Raw genomic sequence first — 16,038 nt, forward strand, 5'->3', positions numbered from 1 at the left:
TCTTAGAGATGCCCCCTGCATGCCAGCCCAACTGCTAGTGCTAGGCTGACTGGTCTCGGCCAGCCTGCCACTTCCAGACAAGTTTCTGGCCACATGGAGTGAGTGCCTTTGTGCACTCTGTTACCAGCAACAAAGCCTGTCCTGGGTGGAGGTACTTCAAATGTCCTCCTGCAGGAACTGTAACACCTGGTGTTGAGCCTCAAAGGCTCAAGCCTGGTGTTACAATGCCCTAGGGCACTCCAGTGAGTGGAGATGCCCGCCCCCCGATACAACCACCACTTTTGGTGGCATGTCTGGGGAGATAATGAGAAAAACAAGGCGGAGTCTACCCCTAAGGTGACCAGAGCTGAAGTGACCCCCTCCTTAGAAAATTCTCCATCTTGTTTTGGAGGATTAAGCCCAATAGGTATAAGGATGTGCCTCCCCTCCCCAAAGGGAGGAGGCACAAGGAGGGTGTAGCCACCCTCGGACAGTAGCCATTGGCTACTGCCCTCCAGCCCTAACACACCCCTAATTTTAGTATTTAGGGGTGACCCTGAACCCAGGAAATCAGATTCCTGACAACCTACAAAAAAGGACTGCCTAGCTGAAAAACCCTGCAGAGAAGAAGAAAGGCAACTGCTTTGGCCCCAGCCCCACCGGCCTGTCTCCAACTTCAGAGAACCTGCACCAGCGACGCATCCTGCGGGACCCGTGACCTCTGCCAACTCAAAGGACAGCCCTGCACCTAGGAAGGACAGCGGACCTGTCCAACCAAGCAATAAGAAACCATCTTTAAAGGGAGTCCTACCTCACTCCAGAAGCATGAGTCTCCACCACTCTGCACCGGACGCCCCTGGCCCGTGTCCAGAGAAACCAACAACCCAGAGAGAATCCCCAAGCGACTCTGATGACGTCCGAACCCTGAGCTAACCTCTGCATCCCCACAACGACTCGTGCAGAGGGAATCCCGAGGACCCCCCCTGATAACACCTGCCCGGGATAAAGAAATCAGACACCTGGAAGAAGCACTGCACCCGCAGACCCTAGGCCCGTGAATAACCGACCACCGGTGCAGCAGTGACCAGCATACTACTATCACCCTTGCCCAGTTGGTGGCTGGCCCAAGAAGCCCCCGTGTGCCCTGCCTGCAACGTATAAGTGACCTGCGGGTCTCTCCATTGAAATCTGTTGCAAACCCAACGCCCTGTTTGCCCACTGCACCTGGCTGCCCCTGTGCCGCTTAAGGTGTGTTTTGTGTGCCTATTTGGCCCTCCACCCCTCCCCAGTTCTCCACTAAACCCCCCTGGTCTGCTTCCCGAGGACGCGGGTACTTACCTGCCAGCAGACTGGAACCAGAGAACGCCCCTGGTATTTTGGCTCCTCTGACCTCTGCACCTGACCGGCCCTGTGTTACTGGTGCTTGGTGTTTGGGGTTAACTTGAACCTCCAACAGTGGGCTATCTATACCCTGGATACTGAACTTTTAAGTGCTTTACTTACCACATTAACTTAACTATACTTACCTCCCCCAGGAACTGTTAAATTTTTCACTGTGTCCACTTTTAAAATAGCTTATTGCCATTTTATGAAAAACTGTGTACATTATTGTTTTGGTTCTAACTATACCTATGTAAAGTACCTTACATTTAATGTGCTTACCTGCAATTTGAATCTTGTGGTTCTAAAATAAATTAAGAAAATAATATTTTTTTCTATATAAAAACCTATTGGCCTGGAGTTAAGTCATTGAGTGTGTTTTCTCATTTATTGCTTGAGTGTGTACAACAAATGCTTAATATAAATAGAGCATTGGTATTATCTGTTATTGCCTCTGTCAAGCCTCTTGGGGAACCCCTGGACTCTGTGCACACTATATCTCATTTTGATATAGTATATACAGAGCCAGCGTCCTGCAGTAGTCCCCTGCACCAAAATGTGCTACGTTTTGGCAAAAAAGCAACCCCCTGAGGCTTTGCGTGTTCATTCTACCAGAACAGCTGCTGCTACCGCATCGTTAACTCAGAGTTCCAGTCCTGGATATCTGCAAGGCAGCAACATGGGCATCCCTGCACATGCTCACTCAATATTGCTGCCTGGATAGTCAGGTCCGCAGAGACTCCTTCTCACACCGTTCGGTCCTGCATGACTTTTTGGTGTGATCTTAGTTTGTAGCTCACCACCAGGGAAGGTATTGCTCGGATATTTATTCTAAGGTAAGAAATCTACAACTAGACGTCTCTATCAGAAGAACTAGTCACTTACCTTCGGTAACAATATATCTGTACAGACATATTCTAGTTGCAGATTCCTTGCTGACCGGCCCATCCTCCCCGCTCTGCAAACTGATTTCTAGGGACAAGAACTTCCCTTTAAGGGCCCTGTTTTGGTGCACCATTCTCATTGTTCTTCATGGCTCTGCGCTACTGGTGTGGAAAGTCATGAAAAGAAACTGCTGTCAGCGTGCCAGGTGGTGCCTATATACGACAGCGATGTCATCACAGAGACCATGATGCCACTGATGCCTTTGGAGTCGACTGACAGCGCGCAGGGATACTGCTCGAAGAAAAATCTCGGGATCCATTATGACGCCTGGGGGAAATGCTAAGGTAAGGAATCGGCAACTAGAATATGTCTCTACCAGATATATTGTTACCGAAGGTAAGTAACTTGTTCATCATACCCAGTTGCCAATGCTGGCAATGTGACTAAGGTCCCTCCCATGGCTATGGTGACCTTAGAATAGGAAAGGGTTAGTTCCCTGAAACAGATAGTGGTCTCTTCTGCACTCCCAGTTGAGTGTCTGCTAGAGAATGATCTGGAGTCCTCAGCTTGGGATGTGGTAGAACTCAAAACCCATGCAGCCATGCTGGGAATCCCCAAGATAGTGTGTGTGTGTGTGTGTGTGTGTATAAGCTAGAGCACAGAGCCGAGCACAGGGTGAAAAAGAAGTTTTAAAACCTGGAATAATGGACCAACCTTCCAAGACAAAAGGCAGGAAGACCGGGGAACAGCTTCTGAGCTGCAAAAGACACAGGAATCCTCCTCTCCGGGAGAGGGCTTGACATCCTCTGAGGGAACTGAGTCCATGGAGCTTGATCCTTATCAGGTAGAACTCTTGGGCACAGGGAGACCCTCTAAGGACCAGCTGTGCCAGGGACAGAGTGCTTGTCCCACTCTTAAAGACCTGAGGCAGCAAGCAGCTGCATAGGAAAAGGGAAATGTCAATGGCTTCCGAAAGGTCTGTTGGGAGGACGGCCTCCTCTACATTGAGACCAGAGTTCCCAAACATGTTTCAACCAGGAGAGTGGTGGTGCCTAAGTGGTTTAGGGAGTTTATCCTCACTTTAGCACGACATCCCCCTAGCTGTGCATCTGGGCCAAACCAAAACATGGAATAGGTTTGTCAGCCATTTCTGCTGGCCGAACATGTCCCAAAAGGTGAAGGAGTTTTGTTGCTCATCTATCACCGGCCAAGCCAGTGGTGTAAGGCAAGTGGCCACCCCCAAAGGCCCCTCTAATTCCACTCCCAGTAGCTGAGGCTCCCGTTGAAAGGGTTGTTGTGGGTATCGTGGGTCCACTTGAACCAACGTCAGCCTCAGGAAATCAACGTATACTGCTAATGGTGGGTCATGCTGCCAGGTATCCTGGAGTAATTCCCCTTAGGTCTACTACAGCTGCTGCAGTAGCCAAAGCCCTTATTGGTAGCTTTACCAGGGTAGGGTTTCCTAACAAGGTGTCAACTTCATGTCAGTTTACCCATAACATTTGGAATGAGTGTGGGGTGACCTACATGTTCATCATACTATACCATCCACAAACCAGTGGACTTGTTGAAAGATTCAACAAGACATAGAAGGGCATGGTCATGGGGCTACCTGAAAAACTCAAAAGCTGGTGGGATGTCCTCCTGTCAAGCTTGCTTTTAGCCTTCAGAGAGGTGCCTCAAAAGGGGGTAGGGTTCCCCCCTTTAAACTTCTGTTTGGCCACCCTGTTTGGGGATCACTTGCACTTGTGAAGGAAGGTTGGGAGAGATGTATCCATGACCCTTAGCAAGATGTGGTAGACTATGTGCTTGACCTCTGCTCTAGGATGGCTGAGTACACGGAAAAGGCATCCAAAAACATTGAGGCCAGCCAACAGCTCCAGAAACAGTGTTATCACCAAAGGGCTACACTGGTGGAGTTCTACCCAGGACAGAAGGGATGGGCTGTGGAGTGTGTGGCTCCCAGGGCACTTCAGGACAAATGGAGTGGCCATTACCATATCCTATAAAAGAAGAGTGAGGTCACTTGCTAGACCTGGGCACTAGCAGGACACCCAAAAGGGTGATCCATGTGAACCGCCTCAAACTCTACTTTGACAGAGCTGATGTAACCATCCTGATGGTTACTCATTAAGATCAGGAAGCAGAGAGTGAACCTCTCCCTGACCTTCTCTAACACAACCCTAAAGATGGGTCAGTTGATGGAGTTGTCTACTCAGACACCCTCTCTGCCCAAAAGCAGGCTGACTGCAGGCAATCCTGCAGCACGCCAAGCTCTTCTCCTTAATCCCTGGACAGACACACCTGTGTACCCATGATGTGGACACAGGATACAGCTTGCCTGTCAAAAACAACATCTATCGGCAGTCTGACGAAGTTAAGGAGAGCATCAAAGTTGAAGTCAACAAGATGCTGGAGTTAGGGGTTATTGAATTCTCTGACAGTACCTGGGCCAGCCCAGTGGTCTTGGTCCCCAAACCTCATTCCAAGGATGGAAAGAAGGGGATGAGGTTCTGTGTGGACTACAGAGGACTCAACTCTGTCACAAAGACAGATGCTCACCCTATTCTAAGGGCATATGAGCTGATAGGTGCAGATAAGATCCTCAGTACCTTTGACTTAACTGCAGGGTATTGGCAATTTAGCATGGCACTTGGAACACATGAAAAGACTGCATTCTCAATACCTGATGGGCATTATCAGTTCACTGTTATGCCCTTTGATTTAGAGAATGTCCCTGCCACCTTCCAAAGGTTGGTAAATCGAGTCCCTGCTGTCTTGGAGTCCTTTAGTGCAACAAATCTAGAAGATATTGCTGTCTTTAACTCCTCCTGGCAGGGTCACCTGATCCACCTGTGGAAGGTCTTGCAGGCTCTGCAATCAGCAGGCCTCACTATCAAGGCATCAAAATGCCAGATAGAGCAGGGCACTGTTGTATACTTGGGCCCCCTTGTAGGTGGAGACCAAGTGCAACCTTTTCAACCCATGATCCAGACGATTCATGACTAGAAAGCTCCACAAACCCAGACTCAAGTCAGGGCATTCATTGGCTTGACTGGTTATTACATTAGGTTTGTGAAGAGGTATGAAGTCATTGTGACCCCATCACAGACGCTACCTCTAAAGAGATGCCCAAAAAGGAAAACTGGGCTCTTGACAAAAGGCCGTTAACACCCTGAAGGAGGCAATGTGCTCAGCACCAGTTATCAAAGCCAAGACTTCTGTAAGCAGTTAATTCTGCAGACAGATGCCTCTGAACATAGGAATAGTCTTGTTCCAAACCAGTGATGATGGCCATGACCAACCAGTTGCTTTCATTAGCAGGACATTACTCCCCAAGGAACAGTGTTGTAGTGCCATTGAGAGGGAGGCCTTTCCTGTAGTTTGGTCCCTGAAACAGCTGAGACCATACTTGTTTGGAACTCACTTTATTGTTCAAACAGACCTCTCAGATGGCTAATGCAAATGAAAGGTGAGAACCCTTAACGTTTGAGGTGGTCCATCTCCTACAGGGAATGGACTTTTCAGTGAACAATGAAAACTCTCTTGGGAAAGGTTAATCTCATCATTTAATTTGGGAGGGAGTTGTGTAGGAAAATTCCCCCTTTTGGCATGGTTACCCCCACTAATTCCACCCCTGCCTCCTCTTCCCCCCCCCCCCCCCCCCCCCCCCCCCAATTCCTCCAGGCCCCAGCACCAGTATTATTTCCCTAAACTGTGCCATTGTTCCCACAGTTGGCATAGGTAAGTCACCTCTCTAGCAGGCCTTACAGGCTAAAGGCAGGGTCCACTATACTACTGGTGAGGGCACAGCTGCATGAGCAATATGCCCCTACAGTGTCTAAGTCCATTCTTAGACATTGTAAGTGCAGTGTGGCCATATTAAGTACATGGGCTGGGAGTTGTCATTACGAACTCCACAGCTCCATTAAGGCTAAACTGAAGGCTGGGAAGTTTGGTGTCAAACCTTTCAGCACAATAAACCCACACTGATGCCAGTGTTGGACTTGTTGAAAAATGCATACATAGGGCATCTTAGAGATGCCCTCTGTACCCTAAACAACCCTTTAGTGTTAGGCTGACCAGTCTGTGCCAGCCTGCCACTAAAAAACAGGTTTCTGACCCCATGGAGTGAGGGCTTTTGTGCCCTCTAGAGTCAGAAACAAAGCCTTCTCTGGGTTGAGGAGCTTCACAACTCCCCCTGCAGGAACTGCAACACTGGGAGGTGAGCCTCAAAGGCTCAGGCCTTCTGTTGCAGTGCCCCAGGGCACTCCAGCTAGTGGATAAGCCTGCCCCCTGGACAAAGACTCACTTTTAGCAGCAGGTTCGGCTAGAAAATGAGGTAAAACAGGGAGGAGTGACCACTCCAGGTAGGACCACCCTTAAGGTCTCCAGAGCTGAAGTGCCCCCCTCCCTGCAGAATCCTCAAACTTGGTTTGGAGGACAGGGACCAATAGGGTTAGGAATGTGCTACCATCCCCAAAGGGAGTGGGCACAGGAAGGGTGTAGGCATCCTCGGGGACAGTAGCCATTGGCTGCTGCCCTCTTGTCCCTGTAACACCCTTAAATCTAGGATTTAAGGGCACCCCTGAACCTAGCTCACCAGATACCTAGCAACCTCAAGAAAAAGAAGCATGGACTGCTAAGCCGACCCCAGCAGAAAAGACTCCAGCCACCAACTGACTTGTTCTCATTCTTACCAGCCTATCTGCACCTCCAGAAGCCCTGCTGCAAAAAGACTACGCATGCTGCAGGGCCAGCGACCACTACAAACCCCCAGAGGACAGCTGCCCTGTCCACAAGAAACTCCAAGAAGGACTCCAGAACTGCCCAGTATCTGCACGTCCTGCCCACTGTGCACCTGACTCCCATGGCCTGAGTGCAGGTGGCCCACCGGCCCAGAGCAGGTCCACAGGTGAATCTGACCTTGTGTCCACCCTGGCTTGACCCCTTCTGGCCAACACAACAACGCCTGCAACCTAAATCCGGAGGACTCCCCTGAGTGTGAGAGATCAGGACGAAGATACCAGACGCCCAAAGATACCCCTGTACCTGCAGCCCCATGGACTTGGGGACTCCAATCGACGGTCTAACAACGTTCACCAGGCAGCCCTCCTCCTTGTCTAGCCTTTGCTTTTCTTGAACCGACCCCGTGAACCCTGGGTTCCTCTATTGAAAAGAATTGGGAACCCTATTGTAGGAAGTTGGCTCTGTATGTGCTATTTCAAAGTAAGGAATAGCATGCACAGAGTCCAAGGGTTCCCCTTAGAGGTAAAATAGTGGTAAAAAGAGATAATACTAATGCTCTATTTTGTGGTAGTGTGGTCGAGCAGTAGGCTTATCCAAGGAGTAGTGTTAAGCATTTGTTGTACATACACATAGACAATAAATGAGGTACACACACTCAGAGACAAATCCAGCCAATAGGTTTTGTTATAGAAAAATATATTTTCTTAGTTTATTTTAAGAACCACAGGTTCAAATTTAACATGTAATAAATATCTTGTTTGAAAGGTATTGCAGGTAAGTACATTAGGAACTTGGAATCATTTCAATTGCATGTATACTTTTCAAGTTATTCACAAATAGCTATTTTAAAAGTGGACACTTAGTGCAATTTTCACAGTTCCTGGGGGAGGTAAGTTGTTGTTAGTTTTACCAGGTAAGTAAGACACTTACAGGGTTCAGTTCTTGGTCCAAGGTAGCCCACCGTTGGGGGTTCAGAGCAACCCCAAAGTTACCACACCAGCAGCTCAGGGCCGGTCAGGTGCAGAGTTCAAAGTGGTGCCCAAAACGCATAGGCTTCAATGGAAAGAAGGGGGTGCCCCGGTTCCAGTCTGCCAGCAGGTAAGTACCCGCGTCTTCGGAGGGCAGACCAGGGGGGTTTTGTAGGGCACCGGGGGGGACACAAGCCCACACAGAAATTTCACCCTCAGCGGCGCGGGGGCGGCCGGGTGCAGGGTTAGAACAAGCGTCGGGTTCGCAATGGAAGTCAATGAGAGATCAAGGGATCTCTTCAGCGCTGCAGGCAGGCAAGGGGGGGCTTCCTCGGGGAAACCTCCACTTGGGCAAGGGAGAGGGACTCCTGGGGGTCACTTCTGCAGTGAAAGTCCGGTCCTGGGGGCTGCGGGTGCAGGGTCTTTTCCAGGCGTCGGGACTTAGGTTTCAGAGAGTCGCGGTCAGGGGAAGCCTCGGGATTCCCTCTGCAGGCGGCGCTGTGGGGGCTCAGGGGGGACAGGTTTTGGTACTCACAGTCGTAGAGTAGTCCGGGGGTCCTCCCTGAGGTGTTGGTTCTCCACCAGCCGAGTCGGGGTCGCCGGGTGCAGTGTTGCAAGTCTCACGCTTCTTGCGGGGAGATTGCAGGGTTCTTTAAAGCTGCTCCTTTGGAGAAAGTTGCAGTCTTTTTGGAGCAGGTCCGCTGTCCTCGGGAGTTTCTTGTCGTCGTCGAAGCAGGGCAGTCCTCAGAGGATTCAGAGGTCGCTGGTCCCTTTGGAAGGCGTCGCTGGAGCAGAGTTCTTTGGAAGGCAGGAGACAGGCCGGTGAGTTTCTGGAGCCAAGGCAGTTGTAGTCTTCTGGTCTTCCTCTGCAGGGGTTTTCAGCTAGGCAGTCCTTCTTCTTGTTGTTGCAGGAATCTAAATCTTTAGGTTCAGGGAAGCCCTTAAATACTAAATTTAAGGGCGTGTTTAGGTCTGGGGGGTTAGTAGCCAATGGCTACTAGCCCTGAGGGTGGGTACACCCTCTTTGTGCCTCCTCCCAAGGGGAGGGGGTCACATCCCTAATCCTATTGGGGGAATCCTCCATCTGCAAGATGGAGGATTTCTAAAAGTTAGAGTCACCTCAGCTCAGGACACCTTAGGGGCTGTCCTGACTGGCCAGTGACTCCTCCTTGTTTTTCTCATTATCTCTCCTGGACTTGCCGCCAAAAGTGGGGGCTGGGTCCAGGAGGCGGGCATCTCCACAAGCTGGAGTGCCCTGGGGCATTGTAACACGAAGCTTGAGCCTTTGAAGCTCACTGCTAGGTGTTACAGTTCCTGCAGGGGGGGAGGTGTGAAGCACCTCCACCCAGAGCAGGCTTTGTTTCTGTCCTCAGAGAGCACAAAGGCTCTCACTGCATGAGGTCAGACACTCGTCTCTCAGCAGCAGGCTGGCACAGACCAGTCAGTCCTGCACTGAACAATTGGGTAAAATACAGGGGGTATCTCTAAGATGCCCTCTGTGTGCATTTTTTAATAAATCCAACACTGGCATCAGTGTGGGTTTATTATTCTGAGAAGTTTGATACCAAACTTCCCAGTATTCAGTGTAGCCATTATGGAGCTGTGGAGTTCGTTTTTGACAGCCTCTCAGCCCATATGCTCTTATGGCTACCCTGCACTTACAATGTCTAAGGTTTTGCTTAGACACTGTAGGGGCATAGTGCTCATGCACATATGCCCTCACCTGTGGTATAGTGCACCCTGCCTTAGGGCTGTAAGGCCTACTAGAGGGGTGACTTACCTATGCCACAGGCAGTGTGAGGTTGGCATGGCACCCTGAGGGGAGTGCCATGTCGACTTAGTCATTTTCTCCCCACCAGCACACACAAGCTGGCAAGCAGTGTGTCTGTGCTGAGTGAGGGGTCCCTAGGGTGGCATAAGACATGCTGCAGCCCTTAGAGACCTTCCCTGGCATCAGGGCCCTTGGTACCAGGGGTACCAGTTACAAGGGACTTACCTAGGTGCCAGGGTTGTGCCAATTGTGGAAACAATGGTACATTTTAGGTGAAAGAACACTGGTGCTGGGGCCTGGTTAGCAGGGTCCCAGCACACTTCTCAGTCAAGTCAGCATCAGTATCAGGCAAAAAGTGGGGGGTAACTGCAACAGGGAGCCATTTCTTTACACCTATGCTGTGTTTGCACCCTGCATACGGCTACCCCTGTGCCACTGAGGGTGTGTGTTTTGTGCTAGCCTGTACCTCCCTCCCCCCCCCCCCCCCCCCCTCCCCCAGCAGATCTGTTTGAGTGCCCCCAGTCTCCATAGGATCCCATTCTAAATCTAACACCAACTTTTTCCTCTGCACCCGGCTGGCCCCATGTAGCTGTTGGTGTATTTTTGAGGTCATCTTAAACCTTGACCAGTGTAAATCCTCACCCCCGGAGACTGGAACTGTAAGTTGAGTGCTTACCACAAAACTGCGCTAAAGACATCACCCCCACCCATCCCCTTGACTTTTCTGAAAATTGCAGTGTCAACTTTGGAAAGTGAAAAGTGCTACTTGTCTTTAAACTGTTTTATTTGCCAAACTTAAACAAAGTACATTATGCATGATTGATACATACTTAGAACTGTACTTACCTCTAACGAGAATCTTTTTGTTCTAGAAATAAAGTAACAAATCTATTTCTCCTATGTAAATAAATTGGCCTGGAGTTAGTCATTGATTATGTGAGTCGTTTCTTGACTGTGTGTACAACAAATGTTTTGCACTACCCTCTGATAAGCCTAACTGCTCGACCACAAAAGAGAGCATTAGTAGTATCTACTTTAGCCTCTGTTAAGCCTCTGGGGGAATCCCTGAACTCTATGCACACTATGTCTCATTTGATATACTATATACACAGAGCCAGCCTCTTACTGTAACATTTTCCCTGTCCTGTTCTTATGAAAACAAATAAGAATGCAGACCTGTGAATTGTAGATGAAACAGGTTAGAGAGGAAAGTGTACTATGATTTTCTACTATGTTTTGATTGTTGGCTTTCATGTAGTTTGAAGCAGGTCTCCCTTTGCTCTTTGCAATTATATTTTTCAATCTCATATTTAAGGGGTACTCTCATTTACTCTTGGATTAATTTATCATGTCTGAAAGAAATAATGTGTAGCACTTGCCAGTTGTCCACCAATTAAACCAGTTAATGCATTAGTTGGAAAAGAAATGTTAAATTCATCCATTGTCAGGTTGAATATCTGAGATTTTGACTTTGCAGTGGACTATTTTGTCTGAACCTATCTTGTTTTTGCAGAAATGGCACCAAAACTTAAGAAAAAGGGGCATTCCAGCCGTGAGCAGAAGAAGGTAAGACTAGGTTAGGCCAACCGTTGATGTCTAATAGTTGATTGCATGTAGAAAGGTATTCATTTTGAAACCATTAAGTCAGGAATCAATAGTCGCTGGCATTCACCATTGCTTGTTCTGTGATTAACATGTGATGAGAAACTGAATCATGTCAGGTGACCATTTATTAGATGATGGAGATAAAGTTTTAACATTTGCTCAAACAGTTTAACAAAAGTGGACACGATGTGGACTCAGTCCCAGTTGGAATTTCATCCCTTGAGTTATCCCTCAAGTATTAAAAACTGTTAACTTTTAAAGCTCTTTTTTAAAATTGTTTTTCCTGTGGTGCCGTGATTTCATTAGTGCTTCTGCTACTTCAGATGCATATTTCGAACTTCATGGGATTAGTTAATTTTCCCTGGTTCCTTTACTGGCTCAGAGGTGGTTAGGTTCTCCTTCAGGCGATCTTCATTGATTATCATAAGCACACACTGGCCGTACCCTTGCGGTGGATCCTGTAGCATGTTAATGAAACATTTACAATAAGCATTTTTCTGGAGAAGAGACGTTTTGAAATCCTAATTCTATTTTAGCTTCTCTTTATAAGGCTATACTATTTCAAATTGACTTTTTTTTTTAAATGTCCAAAGCAATCAGATCAAATTAAAGTAAAATGTGAGGAAAGGAGGACAGTGTAGCCAGATAGGCTGCTTCCCACAGTGGATGGAAAATCGCCACTGCTCTTTTTTAAGGAAGCACGTTCCACTAGTATCTCCTTTTGCCTTTTATTTGCAAAAGTTTTTTTTCCAGTTTCTGCAGTCAGGTTCCCTAAGCCCGCAGCTCTGAATTTTTTTAGTGTTCTTTTGAGAAACTTTCCAAACCTTGGTAAATCCACTTAACAGCTCTTGTGACTGTCTTTTACATTTTGGCAAAACTGATCTCTCTTCTCATCAGTATGGACCGTGGAAGAAAAGGTGGAGAAAGAACCCACACAATTTATGCATCATTTCCCTTCCTAGTTTACATCTTCCTGTAGATTGTGGGCTTGTGTGTAAAAATATGCAGAAGAGATTTGAAGGACAAGGAATATATCAGACTTCATGGTAAGCAAGAAGACTGAAAGCGCTACGAGTTACTCTAGCAATTCTAAGGTTTTTTCGAAAAGAAAGGGCTCCTTCTGTCTCACCTCCTACTTTATCTCTGCAGTCTGCCCCAGAGGGAAATCAGGAAGAGATCTCGCCATCACAAGCATGTATACCAGTTCTGCGCCCATTGCTTCAAGAACAGGTAATGTTATGACTTGTTTGCCATAGAGAGCTGATTGCCACAATGACACTCAATATCAGAGACCCAAGCGCTTCACTTCGAATGATTTTTTTAGTCATCAAGATACATCAAAAACTGTGTGTGAAAGTTTTTCTTGGTAATTTTGTTAGTCTAGCAACTACTTTTAAAGTGTAATTTGACCTTTTTAGGAAAATAACTAAAATCTGCTACAAAAGCATTCTAATAAGCTCCAGAAAAAGAATTTTGATTTCAAAATGTAACTTCTAAACAAAAGTACTTGCTGACAGTAATTAATAAAATGCTTCTGAATCCCACTGATTGCAGGACTTTTCAATGCTTATGATTTCAATGCCAATTCACTTGGGGGAGAACGGAGAGTACACTTAAGTAACCTTTCCTTCCTTAAATGCCTTTTTGCCATTAGAAGAGAGGGTTTTTCTTCATTTACAAATAAGTAATGGAAACACTCCTAGATTTGCAAGTCACTTGTTCATGAAGTAACGTCATATTTTGTCTAGAAAATAGACGTTTTTGGTGTGCAAAGGCTTTACAGCGTTATTCTTTTACAGTAGGAACCCAATATGTTTTATCTCTTTATGGGACATTTTCAAGGCACGGACTATCCTTTACAATTTTGTAGGTAAAGAGCGAATAGGTCATGTGTGTTGTTGTTGTTAGGTTTGTTGTGGTGTTGGTCTTAGTTATTACAGTTTAGAGGATTTAATTTTAAGTGGCCTGTATAAATATCAGCTGTCCAGGTATGCACCATCTGAAAACAGTTAGTTATAGTATCATAGACATTACACAATGTGGAATATTATAGAGAAAAAGCCTACTCTCTATTTCAACTTGGCATATCTTAGAGCTGAATACATTCTTTTTACATTGCAGTATGATATTGAATAACCTACTGAACGATTTCTCAGGAGAGTTTTGAAGTTAGCTGTTCCTCAGTCACCTGCTAAAGGTTTCCAAAGTGAAAAGTAGATCAGGTGGTCGTAGACGTTGGTCCAATTTTTGTTTAGAAACTTTGCATTTATGAGGACATTGGAGATTTGATTAGTTGACTTAAAAGAGACGGTGCTGATCTTGAGAGCATAACACTGTTCATTGGCATGTGTGGCTGCAGCTACACCTGTACATTTTTGTGATCCAGCATTGGGCCTGGATGTTGGCAAGTCATTTTTATACAAATAATTTTGTGGTTACAAGATATACTTTGACTCCTCTTTTATTCCACAGTGCACCAGGAAAAAGACTCCACCTCAGATTATGTGTTTTTTTTGGGCATTGAATTCACATGTGCAGCTAGATCTTTGGGACCATTGAGTTTCCATTCACTTTGGTTCCACTTGTCTAGATTCCTGGATAGCCTTTGAAGAAGCAAAAGCATGGAACACTCGTGACTGCGGATTTCGGTTCCAAACACCCCCAGAATATTTTCTTTCCATGACTCCTGTTGTATTTAGAATGACTGGTGGGAAAATATTTTATGGCAAAGATGTCCTTCCAGTTTTATCCAAGGAGGAACACGAAATACCTCGGGTACACTCATCTCAGGATGTATAATTACTGCCCACCCCCGAACACGAGGAGTGCACCTGCACTGCGTGTCAGGCTTTCAAAAACAACTAAACACTTTGGTACCAGCATCTTCAACATTGGGACCAGGACCCACTGGGGGATCAGCCTCAAAAAAAGGTCTCATTAGGAGGTAGAGCATTGCACCAGATGGAGCCTGTGGTTTATCATGAGACTGGCCACAAAAGTCTTCCAACTTTGGGTTTGGCTCCCGGTTCCAGGTCTGTTTGAGTCTTCCTTGGCTCCAGGTAAGCCTTCTGCGAAAAGCACAGAACCTCCGCGCCAACTGACACGAACTAGACTTCCACTTGATGTACAACCACCTTCAGACTTGGACGTTTGCTCTGAAGTTCACTCCAAAAGTCACCAACCAAGTCTACTTACAAAAAATGCCTTGTTGCAGAGATCAGAGCCCAGTGAGTCCCTCGTCTCCATAAATCTCCATGGGATGGTTAATGTAAGGCAGAGAAAAATCTTTTCACACCCTACTACAGAGAAGGTTCTTGCATCCTCACCCCCTCCATGGGAGCACCTACCTCACTAAAAAGCTCACATTTTTTGAGCAGATATCAAAGGAACTCCAGTTCAACCAGATCCTCAAGAGTTTCATCCATTCTCTATACATCTTCTGTCCCTGCCATGCACACTGCTACCTCCTTCCTGTCCTCAGAAGCCAGACCACTCCTGTTATAACCAGTTGGACCAGGGGAATCCCTAGAACACACAAGACCCATATCTAGAAGGACAGCCACTAGGGCACAGGGAAACTTCCTTGTAAAATTACCATGTGGACCAAGTGGAAAACTCAGGATAAGAGCCTTATCCTGTCAAAGCCTCCCTGCCGGATGATACCACAAAGTAGCATGCAATCATCCAGAGAGCTGCAGCACATAACGTCAGTTTGTAAGAGATGGAAGAAAATGCTTTTTTAGCAGAATCACTCTCCAAAACTGAAATATAGGTACAGTACCTACCAGTGCTTCAGTGCTTACTGAAATGCAGCACAAATACCGCTAAGAAGTTTCTAAAGATAAGAGTGGTCACAGCTGGGTGATAACAATCCAAACCAACCCTAGATTGTCCTATTTACATTAAGGGCCACATTCCATCTAGTACCCTCATTGTGTGTACAGCCACGATGCAAACTAGTGGTCAGGCAATAGGAAAGGCCCCTGCTCCAGACAAAGAAAGTAAAAAGATGGCTGCACCTGGCAAGAAGGTGGCTGTGGTGGCAGCCATGTGGTGGAGGACTGCTGATTCTTTGTGATTGCTCGCCCATTATGACAGCTCTATGGGAAAAGACTAAGCAGTTGTTAAAACACCTCTCAGACCATATTGCTTGAGTGGGCAGAAGATGGTGGTGAAAGTGTTGCGAAGTGACCCTTTTTTGAGTGCTCATGTCCAGTTTTGTTTTTTGTGTTTTTTTTTTGTTGTTTTTTTTGTTGCTTTTTGTGTTTTTTGACCCAACTGCTGATAATCTTGAACTCAAGACTAGGACACTGCTATCCAGTACCCTGTGTATGTGCTTTGACCCTCCTAAAACAATGGGAAGAGCTAGTGTTGGTAGAGTCCAGACCTTGGTGCACACTTCTATGGTAGAGTGACAACATTTTGGACCTCTCACTCAAATCATCATCACGAGTAGGGTACGGAGCACTTTTCAACCACATGACTAGGCTGGAACAACATGGTTGCCACAGCAATTTCCTAGAGACTTATAGATTTTTCTCACTCTTTTGTGGCAAAACATTTTTCTTAAAGACTGACAACCTGACAGTGATATATTACATCCTGATTATAAAAGACAAGTACTTCTAAAGAAAACTTTTAGTATTCAATAAACTTGTGTTCGTTGGCATGTGTGGATGTAGATACTCATGCTTTGCATAA

General features: G+C 46.6%; 1 protein-coding gene across 5 annotated transcripts in view; it reads left to right on the plus strand.

Moving 5' to 3' along the window:
- Positions 1 to 16,038, plus strand: part of BRD4 (bromodomain containing 4) — a 1,024,368-nt gene that overhangs the window by 712,806 nt on the left and 295,524 nt on the right. For 4 of the 5 annotated variants that reach the window (XM_069231688.1, XM_069231690.1, XM_069231689.1 and 1 more), the window contains 2 exons: positions 11,246 to 11,298; positions 12,487 to 12,567. In XM_069231688.1, coding sequence (XP_069087789.1) covers positions 11,246 to 11,298; positions 12,487 to 12,567 — 134 coding nt within the window. The remainder of the gene's footprint in view (positions 1 to 11,245; positions 11,299 to 12,486; positions 12,568 to 16,038) is intronic. The other variant, XM_069231691.1, reaches the window with a different exon arrangement.

This window comes from Pleurodeles waltl, chromosome 4_2 (assembly GCF_031143425.1).
Source record: "Pleurodeles waltl isolate 20211129_DDA chromosome 4_2, aPleWal1.hap1.20221129, whole genome shotgun sequence".
Taxonomy (NCBI): Eukaryota; Metazoa; Chordata; class Amphibia; order Caudata; family Salamandridae; genus Pleurodeles; species Pleurodeles waltl.